The sequence below is a fragment of the Lathyrus oleraceus genome, chromosome 1, assembly GCF_024323335.1.
Source record: "Lathyrus oleraceus cultivar Zhongwan6 chromosome 1, CAAS_Psat_ZW6_1.0, whole genome shotgun sequence".
NCBI lineage: Eukaryota > Viridiplantae > Streptophyta > Magnoliopsida > Fabales > Fabaceae > Lathyrus > Lathyrus oleraceus.
In genome coordinates this window covers 390,500,807-390,519,616 of record NC_066579.1, presented here as the reverse complement: position 1 = coordinate 390,519,616, position 18,810 = coordinate 390,500,807, and the positions used below count along the sequence as shown (strand labels likewise).

General features: G+C 35.7%; 1 protein-coding gene across 1 annotated transcript; it reads right to left on the bottom strand.

Moving 5' to 3' along the window:
* Positions 1 to 12,336: 12,336 nt before the first annotated feature.
* On the bottom strand, positions 12,337 to 13,342 carry LOC127109679 (uncharacterized). Its single transcript, XM_051046062.1, has 3 exons — positions 13,195 to 13,342; positions 12,961 to 13,079; positions 12,337 to 12,786 (listed from the first exon to the last, which is right to left on the bottom strand). The coding sequence occupies exons 1-3, from the start codon at positions 13,340 to 13,342 to the stop codon at positions 12,337 to 12,339; spliced, it is 717 nt and encodes a 238-aa protein (XP_050902019.1).
* Between the last annotated feature and the right edge of the window lie 5,468 nt (positions 13,343 to 18,810).

Sequence of the window (18,810 nt, the reverse complement as noted above, 5' to 3'; positions counted from 1 at the left end):
CTCTACATCTTAGTTAGGGAGAGTTTATGGCTCAACCATAACCACATACATAGGTATCTCGCAAGCGTACGACATCTTAAGCTCCAAAGCTCTCTTCTTCACCCAAATAGTGTAAGCTTCCAAATCTACACAATTGCATGGACCAAGCTCGATTCTACCCTTCCTATGAACATTGTACCAAGCACGCACCATATTTCTCTTAAAATTCTGGGGATTTTTACCCTCTTGATAGAACAAGCCTTCTAACTGAACGTTATTAGGTTTACCTCTCAAGGGGAACCCAAGCTGACGATGAGCCAAAGCAGGTTTATAGTTTATTCCTCCTTGTGTACCAATAAGAGGCACATTAGAGAACTCACCGCAACTGTCAATAATATCCAAGCCATCATATGCAGAACCATACCAAACAATATCATCATTGGTGAGGGACATAAGTCTCTGAGACCACCGTAGACATTGTTTGTTCTCCAAGAAGAATGACATCTGAGGCAAGTGTGAAATAAACCATTTCTACAGAAGAGGAATACAGCACACAATGGTTCCACCACCCTTATACTTCCTTAAATTCAAAGAGAAATACATGTCACCCAACAAATTTGGAACAAGATTCCCAATCAAGAAGATTCTAATGTTGTTAACACCAACAAAATTGTCAATGTTAGGGAACAATGCTAAACCATAGACGAGCAAGACAAATGTGGCTTTAAAAGAGTCCATACTACCAACTTGAGCAAAAGAAGTAGCTCTACCAATGAGCAACTCAGAAGTCAACCCTAGAATCCCTCATTTCTTTGTCATATTAGCATCAATCTCGGATTTCTTCAAATGAAGAGCCTTTGCTATGACTTGAGATCTCGGAATCTCCTCCAATCCAATGATAGGTACCTTGTTAGATACGGGCATACCCAAGAGATGGGCATACTCTTCTAACCTGGACACAAGCTGATAGTTAGGAAAAGTGAAGCACCAATAGAGAGGGTCATAAAACTGCACCAAGACACTCATAAGTCCTTCAACCACATCAGTAGACAACATGGATAAAAGCTTCCCATTACGTTGCTTGAAATCCAAGGGATCTAGTATAAAAAATGATAACTTCCTTAACTCTTTCAAGTCGGGACATTTGAAACTATACTTCTTAGTGTTCCTTCATCCACAATCCATGATTTGGAAATATTTGCAAATACGACTTTAGTTTCCTTGAATTTTTTTTTATGAATGCTATGATGTGCATGTATGTATGTATGCAAAAATCACACACTAGGGATCACACACAAGGCAAACACAAACAAAGGTCAAGGGATGGGTCAAGTCATCATCAGGATCAATCATCCATTTTGGTGGATTATATTTTCACCTTTATCAACTGTTATCAAGTCTACACTTGAGCAGTCTCCGCACTACGTCCTAAATAGGCCAAGTTGGATTAAATGTTCCATGGTCTTAAGCTTCTCGGACCCCCAAATCAGAGAAAGTAATGCTTATCCACGAATTACTCGTGTGACACCAGTAACTCCAAAGAGATATCCACTGAGTGGGGGATCTCGTGTCAACTCTTTTAGGACTACTCCTTCAAAGCCAACATGACTTTACCATCATCCTGTCTTAAATTTCACTCAAGTTCGAGTTAAAACTTATCTCACCACACAGAGATCACCAAGCACAGACAGGAAGTATCACACAATAATATATACAAACAAACATCAAATACAAATATGTACACACACAAAAGTAGACTAAACCCACTGAGGACTACTCCCCAGCAGAGTCTCCATTTCATTTTTGTAGCGGTAAATTCATGACCATTGAGCTATTGGTTAACTCAACGTCAATAAAACCAGAGTCGCTGCCGCGCTTTTATTGTTTCCAAAGGAAAAGGGCAAAAGTACGAACAAAACCCAAAGATAAGAAGTTTTCAAATCAAAACTAATAAAATGTTAGATATTACAGGTAAGGGGGTTGGTTACACAGAGGGAAGTTATTAGCATCCAAAGTATCCTAGGTACTCCTTGGGAGCCCTTTTTTGTGTGCAAGTGTTTTAGTTGAAAATGATGTTTGATAAAAAGGAGTGGGGGGATGAGAAAAGAATTCAATTATTTACAATTTTGTGTTTGACAAGACCTTCGGTCTTATGCCTACGTACCAACATGAAAATAAGGGATCAAAACCGTGTAGTTCGTGGTAGAGATTTCAAAGAAATTGGTGGATTAATTTTAACAAAAGCTTAAAGATCTTTTATTATCAAAGGGAGAATACTCAACCAAACATCCACTGATAATGAGGGATTTACAACATTTAAGAGGGAGGGCTCCGACTTGGATTCAATCAACAAGTATGCCACTAACCCCTAATAAATGGAAAGACTTATAATCAAATATCATGGAAATTGGAGAATTATATGTCAACCAAAGATAACTCAAATCTAAATGCTCTTTTTTGAAAAGGTTAAAAGAAAAAGGCACAAAATGGCCAAAAGGATTAGATGAGATTGTTAGTTCTTTTTTGTCTTTTGAAATTAAAGTAAATATGATTAAGTTTATTTACAAATTTGATTAAGAAAATATTTTGAAAATAATCCAATCGCATAAGGCCAAAATTTCTACTCATTAAAACAAGTCTAAGGTTTAAATCACAAGCAAAGAAGTTTTTGAAATGAGGGAGAGATTTTGAAATTAAAGAAGTGGGAGAAAATGAAGAGACTATCCTAGACAAAATTTAAAAGTTTATAGTTAAAAAGATATGACCAATAGGATGCAAGCCACAAGACAAGAATATCAGATAGAAGCCCATTTCCTTTGGACTTTTAAGCAATCAATAAGCATAACCACCCAAGCAATCAAAGTGAAGATCAGAGGCATCAAATAAAGATGGCCAACATCCAAGCAAGCACTCCAAAAGCATGTAGTCTTCAATGTCTTCAAAATGTATCAGATGAAATATTCCTTGTGGCAAACTGATAGAATTAATCATCAGATATAAACAACAAGATCAAAATAACAACTTAAACACAGAGACAAAGGTAACATGTAAACCTAAAGGGCGAGTTCCAGGCTTGTATCAGATGAATGGCATTGGCCAAGATAACTCAGTCTTAGATAATGGCATTGACCAAGTGGGAAGTTTCCTATTCTAAGTCCAAAACTTCAGATCAAGTCAAAGGCAGAGGTCCAACAACCCATCAATATATTTTTTAGGGTCTTTGTTGTTATTAGGTATTTTAAGATCCTAAGACCACAAACAGAACAAAATCACAAACACGCAATATATACAAGCACAAGGATATGGCTCAAGTGAGCAAAGTAAAAATGACTGAAACATAAACATCTTGCATGAAATGTAAATGGCAATGAATGATAAAGGTACTAAAATTTAAATTGCATTAAGTAAATGAAATCAAAGATAAGGAAATAATAAAGAAATGTTAGTGAAGGATTCAATTGTTTAAGTCATTCTTTGGAGAACACTTAACCATCCAGTCACAAGCATAAACACATGAACCAAGACATCATCTATGAGAAGGGCTCCAACTTGGATAAATCAACAAGTATACCACTAGCACTCACAAATGGAAAAAAAGTTAAGTCTTCACACAATACCGTGGGGGATGGGAGACTTACAATCTCACTTACAAGAATGATATGCCTTTGGGACAAAATTTAGCTCTATGTTAAGCAATCGTAATTGGGCTTATGTAGAAGTCACAACTATCTGAGGGCGGGCAATAAAAACATTGGTGTTAATGCATGCTAGAGATATGATACAAAGAACCAAACTCTTAAAGCATACCACACACAAAAATAAAATGGGATGAACCTATCTCAATCAAGCTCATGTTGATTCATCTGACACAAGGTCATTGATGAATCAACTAGCATTTAATTTGTAGAGAAATCATTGGTCAATGATGGATTGGGAAAGAAAAGGGATGAAGATTAATGGAAATGGAAATGGGAACCCAAATTGATCATGGGAGGAATTTCTTTTGATCAATACTATCCATTAATCTTGAGAGACGAACTGTACACTTCATCAACCCCCAAAATCCAATAGTATTTATCAAATGGAAGTTTAAATTAACCACGACCAAGGCAAAATAGAAGATGAAACAACACAGGGTCAACCAAATGGCTCAACAATATTTTTAAACAATTAAACAATTAAAAATCAATTTAAAAATGAAATAAAATGCATTTTAAAAAGGGGAAAACCTCAAATCCCTTCAAATCACTAAATAAATGGCCAAGAGATTTATCCTAGGTCAAACAAGGTCATATGACCTTTGACCAAAAATTTAGGAATTTTTAGAAAGTCAGAAGTATTTAAAAATATTTAAAAACAAGTCAAAAACTATTTAATTCAAAAAAAAATATCAAATATAATACAAAAAATGATTTTAATTCAAAATATGGAAGAGGAAATTATTTAAAGATTTTTGGTGAAAGTCCCATATTTTTTGGATTAAAAATGAAATTATTATGAATTAAACAAAATAAGCTATTTAAAATAAAAATCAGAAAATAAAATAAAAAGGGAAAAAAATAAGGGCCATCAGATCTCTCTCATTAATTGAGGTGGCAGATCTAATGGCCACGTGCATCAAGACCATGGTAGTCACCAAACAACGAGTAGCAATATTGGTAATCCCAATCAAAGACCCAAATTAGAACGTGAGAACTAAGTCAGATGGCTTGGACTGTGCCAACACATCATTGGAGCCCTAACTTCGGTCATCTTCTCTAGTGGTCTCCACCAGACTGGTCCAACTGAAACATTCATGAAAATGGAAGATCCATACACTATTTTTGAGAGAAAAATACGGGGAGCAAGAATCTGACCTCCATTTCTTCCAATTCTCACTATATAAAGAGGTATGTGGAATTGAAAAATGAGGTGTATGAACTGAGTTGCTTCGATTTAACCTCAGAGAAACTCAATCTTGTTGCCTACATTGGTAGGACTTTAGCCAACCAAAAATTAAGAGAAGTGATGGAAAATCGAAGAAGGAAAGTTTCTCAAAATTCACCTTCTGTTTGTAGTGATGAAGCTCGATCTCAATTCCAATCCACTTGGCTTTGCTTCTACGAGCTTGCAGGAGATGATTTGGATGCAAAAAGGCTTTGAATCCTTGAATTTTCAATTCCAAAACAGAATGGGAATCAAAACTCGATTACGAGAGAAATCTTTAAGGAATTCTATCAATGAAGGGTGGGAGAGTTTGTAGATCAAAGCTTGGGCCAAGGGTCCTCAATTTTGAGCAAAAAGGCATGTATTATAGCCTTGTAAATTCATTTCCACACACTTTCAAAAATTTGTCAAATATAGTAACTTGGTGTGCATGGTTGCATGGGCATGCAACAAGGCCTAAATAATGATGTGATACAATTCCAATTCGTGTGTAATTGATGCTGAAGTCATGTAATGTGAATTATCATTTGAATGCAAAAATTGTCAAAACAAACCAAACAAAGGAACCATGTGCAAGTCCCTCAATTTTAATCCAAATGCCATAATCTTGGACTCTTAGGAAAGCTAGTATGAAGGGGAACAACTTTTATGTTGGAAATTTTTACATTTGAAGCTTGGAACATGATCAATTCTGACCTTGTAGTTAGAGGAATGAAACATACTTGAAAATTTTCTAAGTTAAAAGTCAAATGACCCCTTTTTCCACCTTGAATAACTTTTGCTATGAGCTTCAAATGACTTTTGTACCTTATTCAAAGTTGTAGATATTTCAATCCTATTAAATTTGGTCACATATTTGACACCATTTGTATCTTGCATGAGGGAGTTATGGATTTTAGAAGTTGAGGAGAATTGCCTATTCAATGATGATGGCCCAAAATGACCTATAATGTTTCCTATTGGTACATGCCTTTGCAAGTGAATTTTGACCTTTCTAAAAGAATAAAAGTTTAAGAATACATCTTGAAATTTATCAAGAAACTTCGATGGACTTCATATCATAAAAATTGAGAAAGTTATGGTTCTTGGGAGTTGACCTTCTATCTAGGGTACAAACAAAACGCCCTATAATCTTTCACCATAAAAAATGAATTTAAAAGCTAAATTAGATCGTTATGCCAACATGAAATTTGTTTTTAATGTGATAAATAGTAATTTTTCTCTTGGAATCATTTTCATATGACAAAAATTGTAGGATATAGGGTCTAGGAAACCCTAGATTTGACCAGTTGACTTTTCTGGTCAACCTCCTTGAACCAACTTGCAAACTTGAAATTCTTTTGATTTTAGAGGCTCATGAAGGATAATATATGCATAAGATTAATTAAAGTGGAGTATCCCTTGAGTTCTTTGACCAAATTTTAAAGAAACTTGCTGAGGAAGGCACACAAGATACCCAGATGAGTTAGAGCTTCCAAGGCAAACAAGCTTCAAACTCTTGATGATTTTTTGATCAAAATGACAAATAAAGAACATGGGGATCCATATATGATGCTTAGAACCATTTTGAACCTTTTATAACTTGATCCCTTGCACTTAAGGTCTCTGTAGCGGGGTATTCGTTACCTTTAGATTTATTGACTAAATCAAAAGTAAATCATACAATTCGAGTCGCCAGCGCACTTCTATTTATCCAAAGGAAAGGTTAGAAAGAAAACAAAAACCGAGAAGTTTTATCGAATCAAAAACTAATAAAAATGTCAGAGATCAGGGTAAGGGGGTTGGTTATGCAATGGGAAGGTTTTAAGCACCCAAAACATCCTAGGTACTCCTATGGAGCCCTTTTCACAATTTGTTGTAAGGTGGGTTGGTATTTGTGAAAATTATTTGTGCAAACATCATTGGGGAGATGAGAGAAGAATGTACAAATTATTTACAATTTTGTGTTTGAATGGATAAACCCACTGTCTACGTATCATCTTAAAAGAGATTAGGATCAAAACCTCGTAGTTCAGGGTAAAAATCTCAAAACAAGTTGGTGGATTGATTGGTCCAAAATCATTAAGGTCTTTTGTTATCCAAGGGAGAAAACTCAACCTAAAACCACAAATCCACCATGTGAGGATAACTTCAACATGCTAGTGAGGGGTTAACCCTATAATAAGCATGGAAGACTCATTGTCCATCACTAAGGATATAGGTGAGCATTATATCAACCTCAAGGATAACTCAAACCTAATAGCTAAGGGTTATGAAAAAGCTTTGGCAAGAAGTGGCCATTGAAACCATAAAACATTTGGATGAGTTATATTTACCAATGAAAAGTATTTACAAAATATGGTCAAAGTTGACTTAGGATTCAATTCAAAATAAGTGTTATAAAAAGAAAGTTTGAAAATAAAAAAGCATAATGCTTAGGTTCCTAATTTTGAAAACAAATGTTAATGTTTGCACAAAAGTTTTGGCTTGGGTTAGAGTGGAGGGAAGAAGAAGAGTGGCTAAGTCCTAAACATGCAAGTGGTGAAGGAAGAGAAATAAAAACCACAAATGGAGTTCCCTTCTTGAGATCATAATGATGATCCAAGTAGCTCCCATCCTTTGGAATAAGCAAGCAAATAAGCAAATACTCAAGCAACCAAGCACACAATCAAACAAAGCTCCTAGGAATCTTCCAATGGCTTTTGTATCTCTCACTTTGGATGCTCATGACAATGGTTCTTCAATTAGGCTCAAGTTGGAATCCCTAGCACAAGAACACACACATCAAAAGATTCCACAATGCAAACAAAGAATAGACAAGAGTGAGTTTAGAGATTAGGTCCTTTCAAAATCTTCAACATTAAGCATTCTAAAGGCATGAGGCCTAGTTTCTCTTTGACTCCATTTTGCATAGGGAATGTCCTAAAGTCTAAGTCCTTTTGTCCATTTGCATTTGGTTCACAACAATCAAAACAAAACACAAGCACAATAGTATATACACAATTATGTGCTCAAGTGAGCAAAAGGCAAATTGCATTAACATAAACATGAGCTCAAATGAGCAAAGGGCAAAAGCAAATGAATAATATGTACAAGAATATTAAATTACATTAATGTAAAATGCAAGAATTAAAAGTTAATGGTCAATAGTTAGAGTTAGTGTGCCATAAGGCAATTTAGCGTTATGTTAAGCAATCGTAAGTGGACTAATATAGTAGTCACACCTATCTAAGACTGGTCAATAAAAATATAGGCAACAAACACAAGTTAGAGACCTTGACTAGTAAGCCAAGCTCCTACAACTTGCCATGCCAAAAGAAAATGAGAATGATCTTGTATTGATTTAGGTTTTTTGCTTGATTAAGAAGCAACCTATCCTTAATGCAAAGCCATTCACTTGATCTTTGGATCAAGATGAATTAGATTTGAATCAAGGAAGGTTAAACCTCCCATATATCAAGGCTAACCATCAACCTTTAACTCATTGATCAAAAAGAAAAAGATGAAGAAGAAGATGAATAAGAATGTACATTAATGGAATTCAAATGAAGTAAGTAAGGTGCATTGACCAAAGATAGATGGAATCAAGGTCAAACAATAGTAAACAGAAGCAAAATGAAACTTAGAAGTCAAGAAACAAATAAAACATTTTTGGTATTTTTTCAAAATTAAAATAATACTTGAATTAAAATAATCAATTAAAGGTCAAACTTCAAATCCATTTCAAATCAACTTTGAAAAGTCCAAATGGATCATCCTAAGTTCAACAAGGTCAAACAGAGTTTGACAAAAAATTTCAGCATTTTTAGAAACCAAAAACTATTTTTAATCAATTAAAAATGAATAAAAAATAACCTAATTGAACTAAAATCTCAAATAAATCTCAAATCAATTAATAAATTGATGAGAATATTTTTCATAGATCTATCATCATTCAAAGAGGTTAAGAAAATATTTTGGTATTTTTTGAATATTGAAAACTATTTAAAATGAATTAAAAATAACCAGAAAAGAGAAAATTCACAAAAAATATCAAATGATAAAATAAAAAATATTAAAAATCATTTTTAGAAACTAGAAATTAAAAGGAAAAAAATGCAATTAGTCCCATATTTTTTGGAATTAAAATGAAAGAGTTATGATTTTTTGAAATACAATGAAATAAAAGAAAATAAAAGAAATTAAAATCAGAAAAAGGAAAATGGGAAAATATCTGGCAAGTTGGATCCAGTCTCATTAATTGAGCGGGCACATCCAAGGGTTGTGGCATGCGCGCTTACCATGATCCTCAGTCAACTGAATAACACAAAGACTTAATAAAAGTCATAACATCCAATGGATCTGATTAGATCTGGAAGCATGATCCAACGGCCTACGTTAAAACTGGCAAACGGACGGTGGTGTACACCACCGTCTTCTCCTGCGAGACTAGGGATTCCAGTCAAAGTTACAGACAAAAAATCTTAACCAAATGAAGCGATCCTCATATCATTGGAAAGCTGGGGTGATGTACATCACCCCTGTACCATTGGTTTTCCTTCTAGATCTCCATAGGAAGAGAAATCAGAAGAGGAAAATAATGGAGTTCAAACTGAACTTGATGATTTTGCAAAATTAAAAGCACAATTCAAATGCCTCTGATGAGAGGATTTCAGTCAAACCAATAAACACAAGAAACAAGCAATAATCAGTGAGTTTCGAAGAAGAAAAGTTTGAACATCCACCTCTGAAATGTAGATCTATGGAGCACAATTCTTCACAGCTATTGATTGCATTTCACTCTTGAGATGGAAAGAAGATGAGGCTAAGGAATTAGAGTCCAGAGAACAACCAAGGAGGTTGAAATTTGGATCTGAAAATTGAAAGTGAAAGAGAGAAATTCCTTTATGTATGGTTATGGATTCAATTGTGCAGCATATCAGGCGCCTTCAGGTTGAAGAATAGTGAAGCTGAACCCTTCTATTTATAGCAAAAGGCAAGGCAATGCATGAGAGTTTCATGTGCATGAATGATAAGGGCCTCCATGCATGGGCCTGTACAGGCGCATGGAGGGCCCAAATCCTATTGGTTTTGCAAGCTTAATATCATCATAGTAGTTTTGGACGTGCAGATATGATGTAATTGGATTATGCATGAAGTTTGAAACAAGTTTTTATAATTGCACCAAAATCTTCCCCTCTTCGAAAATGCTTCTTCCAAAAATAAAACATGTCCTTGTGGGTAATGGTTGGAAAGGTCTTGACATGAGAATCAATTGTTATGTTGAACAAAAATTCAATTGAAATTGTGAAATTAGTGAAAATTGGTCATAAAGTTCAAGGTGCAAAATATGTGTATGTGAAAATTTCCAAAGTGGACCAACTTCAAGCCCTTTTGTTTTAATGATGCAAGCTCCAAATGACAAAACCTTCAAAATCAAAGTTGTAGATATTTTCAGGGAAATAAATTTGGACTCAAATTTTGCATCATTTGGATTTTTTATGAGAAAGATATGGGCACTTGAAGTTGGACTTTTTCACATTTCAATGCCTTTGGTCCAAAGTGACCTATAATGTTTTGCCTTATCACATGTATTTATTTTAGGATTATGAAAATTTGTCCAACATAACAAATTAATTAGACATCTCAAACTTTCCAATTAATTTGATCCCACCTCAAAATTATAAAAAATGAGTGAGTTATGTCTTTGGGAAGTTGGCCTAAAACTAGGGTTTCAGTCAAAATGACCTATAATGTTTTGAAATGGATCATGACCTTCCAAGCTTCAAATAAATTTTTGATGAACATGAAAGTTGTTCATATGGTTCTAAGAACATTGTTTCGCTTGGGGTCATCTTCATTTTACAAAAAAATTAAAAGTTAGGTCTCAGTGTATTTCAAAATAGTCAGATGAATTGACTAGTCAACTTCTCAAGTCCATACCTCAAATCTTGATGAATTGATGATTGAGAACATTAAAATAAGCTCAAATATTTGTGAAATTATGAATTAAATAACTTCCCTTGATTGTATTTGATCATGGGTTGAGGTTGCTTCATGAGCAAGGCACATTTGATGAACAGATGAATTGAGGTTTCCTTGGGAAACAAGCCTCAAGGCCCTTGGTTTGCTTTGATCAAATTGACAAATTGAGATACTTGGGAGGCATATATGATGAATTAGAGCTTTATGAACCATTTTCATGCTTGCTTTCACCTTCACCTGGCCATATCAATGAGCATAGGGTCTTCTAGGAGCCTTGGATCTTATGATTGCTCAAGCTACAAAACAAAAGATGTTAGTGACATATTTTTGTGCTTTTGGTTAGTAAAAAAAAGAAGAAAAGCAATGACATACAATTCAAGCATGCTTGGCGATCTCAAACCAACTCACACAAGTGTTCCCACCCAAAGGTTAAGGAGCCAAGATGCTATGATCCTTGAGGCAAGTGCAAAGTGCAATGATATGATGCCATGAGGGATCTTAGGATCAAAATTAGGGTCTTACAGTATCAAACCCTAGATATGAGCTTGATGAGGCACAGGTGGATGCACACACTACCTACAAAAGAAATAAAGCTACACTAGACATATTTTTGGTATTTTGGTTAGTAAATAACAAATATGCTTAGTGATATCTCCCAATGAAAACTCAATGAATGAGGGGTGAGGAGGATACCAAGGTGTGATCCCAAAGCCAATGCAAATTGATGAGATGGCATGAGGGATCTTATGGTCAAAATTGGGGTCTTACAATCACAACTGGTTTTGGGATATTAAAATGGGGAACTATGACGTTTACTTCATGCTCATTTTCATCCCTATCACTCGTAATCTGAATACGATTTTGATTTAGCATCTCTTACGAATCTCTCTTCACCACAACACACCATCGAGGGTTTCTTGAACAGATGTGGCAAGAAGCATGATCATGCTCCTAATAGCTAACTCGCACAAAGTTGCATGCATCTCGACCAAGGATCTTCTAATCAGATTGAAATCAAAGACATATTATTTTTCAGGACATCCTTCAACCATATTCATAGTTGCACCATAATGTTTAGGCAACAGAGTCTTCAAAAGACAAAATACCACTTTGCATTAGTCTTCTCACCTTAGATTTCAAAGCAAAATAATTTTCAATATCATGGTCGAGTTCTCCTTAATGGAATGCACAATGGTGATCATGTTTATACCACCATGGAAGCTCTTTCGGAATAGCTGGAGAAGTCCTCATTTGTACCAAATTCTTCTGTATCAAAGCAAGAAATAGTTTCGCATAGGACATCGGAATTGGATCAAATTATGCTGGTCTCTGGACACGGTTTGGTTGATTATGTTGATGGGTATGTTTTTGAAAATGTGGTTGATAACTTGGTGCTACTTGAACAATCGGAGCAGGATTAAAAATCGGGGTAACTAATGCCACATGCTGATAACGTTGATTGCTTATCAGAGATCTCATATACTTCTCTTACGAAATGGCGTTAGCATTATGTTCCTTCTTCTTGGGCAAACCATTCCCATACCTTTTGGAACTGTCAGATGAACCGCTCTCTTTCAATCGTCCCTCACTAACACCTTCTTCTAATCTTATTCCCATGTTTAACATCTCGGTAAAATCACTAGGAGAGCCTGTAACCATCCGGTCATAGTAAAATAGACTCAACTTTTTCAAAAACAACTTTGTCATTTCTTTCTCTTCTAGTGGAGGACCGACTTGCGCGGAAATCTCGTTCCATCTTTGTGCATACTCTTTGAAAGTTTCCTTATCCTTTTGGGACATGGCATGAAATTGATCTCGGTCCGGTGCCATTTCAACATTGTACTTGCATTGACGAACAAAAGCTTCTCCTAGATCGTTGAAAGTACGGATGTATGTGCTATCAATCCCATGTACCACTTCAAAGCAGCACGAGTCAAACTATCTTGAAATTAATGAATCAAAAGTTGATGGTTATTAGTTTAAGTCGACATCTTGCGAGCATACATCACCAAATGACTCAAAGGAGAAGTGTTACCCTTATACTTCTTCAATATCTTTATGCATTTATTTAAATAGATCTTGAAATTCATCCATCCTTTCATAGACACCAACAGTTTCACTCTGATCAACATGGAAAATAGGTTCTTCCACATAAGGAGTAACATGGACCATAGGAGGTGGTATAGACATAACAGGTTGAGCCACAGGAACTTCAACAGCAGGTTGATACCCTTCAAGCACAAAGTGAAGAGGCATACCCCAAGGGAAACCAGGAGGCATTTGGTGCCGCAGAGCACTGACCGGAGCCACAAAAATGGGCATAAGATGATTCAGATATCATAATACTCTTAAGAGGAGTCTGAGGAGGTGGTGGCGGAGGCTGATTCTGAGCATCCGCCAGAGTTTCCATCATAGCAGTGAGCCTTTCGAAATTGTCCCTCAAAGTATTCACCTCTTCAAGGAGTTCACGATTCTCTTGCTCTAAATGATCCATTTTCTTATGTTGATTAGCACGAGTGTTGTATTGGTGATATAACAAGTCTGAACGAAGACCAAGAAAATAAATAAGACTCCGAGAAAACTTATACAAATCAAGACCAAGATGCAACATGATGCATGATATGCAAAATGAAAAGTTTTCAAGGAACTTCAAGATATAAAGAAAATTGCAAACATCATAAAGGAAATAACACATTTTGAAATACTGAAAATCTCATTTTATTAATAATGGAAAGGATTACAATCTGAAATACAATCTCAACAATCCTAAAACGTAAAAGGAAATAAGCTAAGTCTATGGAATCATATCCGATGATGACCCAACTCCAAGTTGATACTTCTTGCGAAGTCTTTTGATCTATCTTTCATAGTTTCTCTTCATGGCATCCTTATCCATCATAAGCTGATTTACAATGACTTTCCAAACACTGAAAGTAGGAAGATGAGTAGATGATGAAATGCTAGAGGAAAATAAATCCTCTTGGTTCCTTGACCTATTCACAACATGTTGCTCAAGAAACTCTATCAGATCATCCTTTTCCTTCAACTGCTTCTGCAATTCTATCTTCTCAAGGTTTGAAGTGTGAAACTTATCTTCCCAAACATCCTTCTCTTGCTTCATCCTATCCAAAGCTTCTTGAAACCCCTCTATGTATTTAATATTAATAGTGGGGGATTTGACCACTAATAATGACATAAGTCTCTCATAAGCGTAAGGCATCTTGAATTATTGTACTCTCTTCTTCACCCAACTAGTGTAAGGCTCCAAAGCTTCACAATTCTTCAACCCAAGCTCACTTTTTCCTTTCCTATGAATATTGTGCCAAGCATGCACCATCCTAACCTTCAATCCTTGAGTGTATTTCCCTTCTTGGAAAAATAAACCTTTTAACAAAGTGTTATTAGGTTTGTCCTTCATAGCAAACCCAAGTTGACGTCTTGCCAAAGTCAGATTGTAGTTGATTCCTCCTTGTGTACCAAGAAGAGGTACATTATATAACTCCTCACATCTATCAATAATCTCGACGTCATTGTAAATATAAGAATACCAATTGATGTCATCATTGGTGAGATACATAAGTCTTTGAGACCACCTTAAACAACCCTTATTTTCTTTAAAGATAGGTGACTGCTGCAAGTGTGAAATAAACCACTTGTATAACAAAGGTGCACAACAGATAATAGTTTCGTTTCCCTTAGAATTCCTATGATGAATGGAGAAGTAGATGTCACCAAGAAAAGTTGGAACAAGATTCCCAACCAAAAAGATCCTAATAGCATTAACATCAACAAAGTTATCAATGTTGGGAAACAAGACCAAACCATAGATGAGTAAGGCAAGAATAGTTTCAAAGGCCACCATGCTACCAACATTAGCAAAAGAAAACGCTTTCTCAATAAGAAATTTTAAAGTCATCCCTCTGATACCTCCTTTTATGGTGAGATTAGCATCTACGTCAGATTTCTTCAGATGAATAGCTATAGCAATAACTTGAGATTCCAGAATCCTTTCCAAACCACAAAAAGGAACCCTATCAAAAACTGGTATACCTAAAAGATAAGCATACTCCTCCATGGTAGGAGATAACTAATAATCAGGGAAAGTGAAGCATTGAAAAATGGGACCTTAGAACTGAACCATAGTACAAAGAAGACCATATTCAACATCACTAGATAGACCAAACAAAATTCTTCCAAAACGCTCTTTGAAATCATTAGGATCATCCACATAAGATGTTAGCTTCCTTAATTCCTTAAGATCAGGACATCTGAAACTGTGTTTCCGAGTATTCCTTCTTCCAATATCCATGGTTAAAATATCTACGATGTCTACAAAGAGAATCTCTAAGTTCCTTGAAAATTGAGAACATTGATCATGAATGCATTGAATGCATGATGCAACAACCACAAACAAGATCACACAAGTCACACAAGAAAGTTCCAAAGGTTCGGAATCACGAGCATGGAGTCAAGGGTAAGAACCAACCCGTAAGGTATGTACTAAGGGTATTGTAGAGCAAGGTTCTAAAAAATTCCCAAAGTCATAGTTCCATCTTTTGGATATTATCGGCTTAAACGACTACGCACCAACCAATATTATTCTCAAGAGAAACTCGTCCGAGTGTAGTATCGTGTAATAACTAATTCAAGTCTACACCTGAATATCCATCGCACTATGTCCTAAAAGGCCAAGATGGGTTAACGGTTCTAAGGTCCTCAGCTTCTCGGGCTCCCAAGTCAGAAAAAGTAATTCCAATTACGACTGCTTGCATGACATTAGTAATTCCAAAGGGTCCTCCATTGAGCGGGGGGCTCAGGTTAGCTTATTAAAGATTAACTCCACATAAGCCAAATAAGACTATACCACACTCCCATCATAAGAGCACTCAAGTCCGGGTATATGACTTATCTCACCATACAGAGATCACCAAGCACCAGACAGAACAAACAATAACAAACAACAACAAACATAATATATACATAAATAAAGATATGCTAAACCCACTGAGGACTACTCCCAAGCAAAGTCGCCACTTTACTATAGCGGTAAATTTTTTGAGATTAAGCTATTGATTTAACTTAACTCACAAAGCAAGAGTCGACACCGCACGTTTATTATTTCCAAAGGAAAGGGAAAAAGAATGAACAAAACCCAAAGAAGTTTTAAAACAAAACTAATAAAAAGAGATAAGGGTCTGGGGGTTAGTTATCCAAAGGGAAGGTATTAGCACCCTAAATGTCTATAGTAATCTATAGGAACCTCTTTGAAAATCTGTTCATGTTTGCTTAAAAACGGTGTTGCTTGCAAAAGATTGGAGATATGAGAAAAAAATGTTTTTTTATATTTTTTGTGTTTGCCAAGACTTTCTGAGTCTCATGCCTACGTACCAACAAGGTGCAATGCAGGACAAAAACCTCGTAGTTCATGGTAAAAATAACAAAGATGTTAGTTTTGATTCATTTGTAATGAAAATGCATTTTGTCATTTTTAGGAGAATACTCAACTAGTCATCCACAAGGATTAGAACTTTACATCACCATAGAGAATGGCTCCAACTTGGATAAGGATCAACAAGTATGCCACTAACTCTCTTAGATGGGAAAGAATTATCATCAATACTATGGGGATAGAAGGATTATATCTCAACTATGGAAATGACTCATATCTAAACTTTGAAAAAAAAGTTTTAAAAAAAAGTGTACAAAGGTGTCGCACCTCAAAAAAATGCGATCCCTCGCGATGGAATGCGGAAAAATGTTAGTTCGAATAGAGTCGCCACCGAACTTTATTTATCCCAATGAAGGGATAGGAAAATATCGAGAAAACCTTTAGGAAATAAGAATAATGGTCGTCGCAACCATATTCGGGTTCGGGAGTCGATTACGCAAGGGGAAGGTATTAGCACCCCTCACGTCCGTTGTACTCAACGGGAACCTTTTAGTCTGATTTTGCTATTTGAATGTTAGTTGACTGTTATTTGCTTGCTTCGAGTAATTAGAATTGATGATAGATATGGATGAAGACCTCATGAGGGAAAAGGGGAGGTTTTTTATTAGTGTGCTCGCGAAGATACATCAATCTCCTGCCTACGTATCCTTATGGTGCAATAAGGGAATCAGAGCATTCGTAGTTCGGGCTACTACGAATATTTGGTGTGTTTTGTTTTGATGAACGATTGTGTAGGTCGGCGTTCTAACGGCTAAACGCTGGCTTGTCTACTCTCGGTGGAGGCTCTAGCACTGGTTTGTTGTGCGCATTAGAAAGGATTAACAGTGTTCTTTTTGAAAGAAGGGTTTTGGTCATGCGGGGGTGACGAGTTGAATTGATGTGTTTGGGTGTTTTGGTTTGATTTCGATCGCGCGGGGGCGAGAAGTTAGATTTGATTTGTTTAAGATGTTTTTGAAGAACGACGAAAGATTGAGCAATGTGGTGTACACCAATCGTCCAATTCTTTCAAGGAATAATAAGGCGACCGCCTTCTACTCCCTTTTTCGTTTGAATTATTTTGAAAGTTTGTTTGTGGATGTTGAATGTGCACGGTAGTGAGGTGTACGCCTCCTACTTGCTTATTCAAAGAATAATGAGGCGAGCGCCACCTATTCCTTATCCAAGTTTATTTAAAGTATTTTAATCGGAAGTCGATAACTTGAGCAATATGGCGAGCGCCAATTATTCAAATAATCGAGAGATGGCGAGGCGAACGCCTCCCATCTTTTATCACCCGAGGTTTAAATTGTAAAAGGTATGTTTTTAGATGTTGTATTTGATTTGCAAAAACAGTTTGAATTTTGAATTGGTAGGTTTTGAAAAGTCGATGATTTGAGCAATGTGGCGTACGCCAATTATTCAAATAATCGAAGGATGGTGAGGCGAACGCCTCCCATTCTTAATTGATTGAAGTTTAAGTTATAAAGTTGATTTTGAATTTGTGTTTGATATTAAAGGTGATTTGAGTTTATTTGATTACGTTTTAATTTTGACGACGAGAATTCGATCAATATGGCATACGCCAATTATTTGAATAATCGGAGGATAATGAGGCGAACGCCTCCCATCCTTTTATTATCGGAAATTTAGAATTAAATGGTTGATCATGAAGTGAGAAAATTGTGACTTCTAATCCAACAAAACTCAGCCAAATGATGTGTTTCAAGGGTCAATTAACTTTTGGAGACTTGGTTAAACATGTTTAGGTCCAAAACGCGTGCTAATTTAGCTTGTAATTGAGAATTAGTGAAGTTCAAATTCGGACCATGGTGATTTCTTCAGTTCCAAGTCACCATGTTTAATTCAATGGGGCATCTTTCTCAAGAGGCTTTTTGATCCCATCTTTTTTAAATGTGTTGACATCATAACAAAGATTACAATTTGCCAAGAAAGTTTGCATTTGTATGCTTGAGCACAAAGTTATGTCATGTTGAAGTTGGCACGAAAAACTGGTCATGTAACTTAGAAAATTCTAAGTCCCAAATGGCTAAAAATGACCTGTAATGTCTCAATGAATTCATTGGCCTTCCAAGCATAATTGGACTTTGATCCTTTAAGAAATATTGTAGAGGGCATCAAAAATGATATTTTTCAAAGATAATCAACCTCAAATGTTAAAATTTGAAGAAGTTGTAATCCTTGAAAGTTGAGAAAAGGTCACTTGAAAATAAGTCAAATTTTACTAAGTTCACAAATGACCTATAATGTCTTCAACTTTTTGATGATCCTCCAATCATAATTGTCCCTTGTCATGTAAATAGAAGTTGTAGATGATATTTAGAAGAGTCATATGCAAAAACAATCATTCAAAAATGTTGAGAAATGAAGGAGTTGTGATCTTTAGAACATTGACTTCAAATGTTAACTTTTTGATCAAACCACTTGGAATAAACTTGTGTACTTGGACTTTTCTTGCATTTAAAAGTACATGGATGATCATATGAACTTAAAATTAGGTATCCTTGAATGTATCT

Bases quoted from the DNA above. Each gene is read 5' to 3' on its own strand.
- LOC127109679 (XM_051046062.1), bottom strand. From the start codon at position 13,342: ATGGATCATTTAGAGCAAGAGAATCGTGAACTCCTTGAAGAGGTGAAT. The intron at 13,080-13,194 runs GTATTATGATAT...TTGTGCTTGAAG, and splicing joins TCCTCAGACTCCTCTTAAGA to GGTATCAACCTGCTGTTGAA. The intron at 12,787-12,960 runs GTTGGTGTCTAT...ATTTCAAGATAG, and splicing joins ATGTTGATCAGAGTGAAACT to TTTGACTCGTGCTGCTTTGA.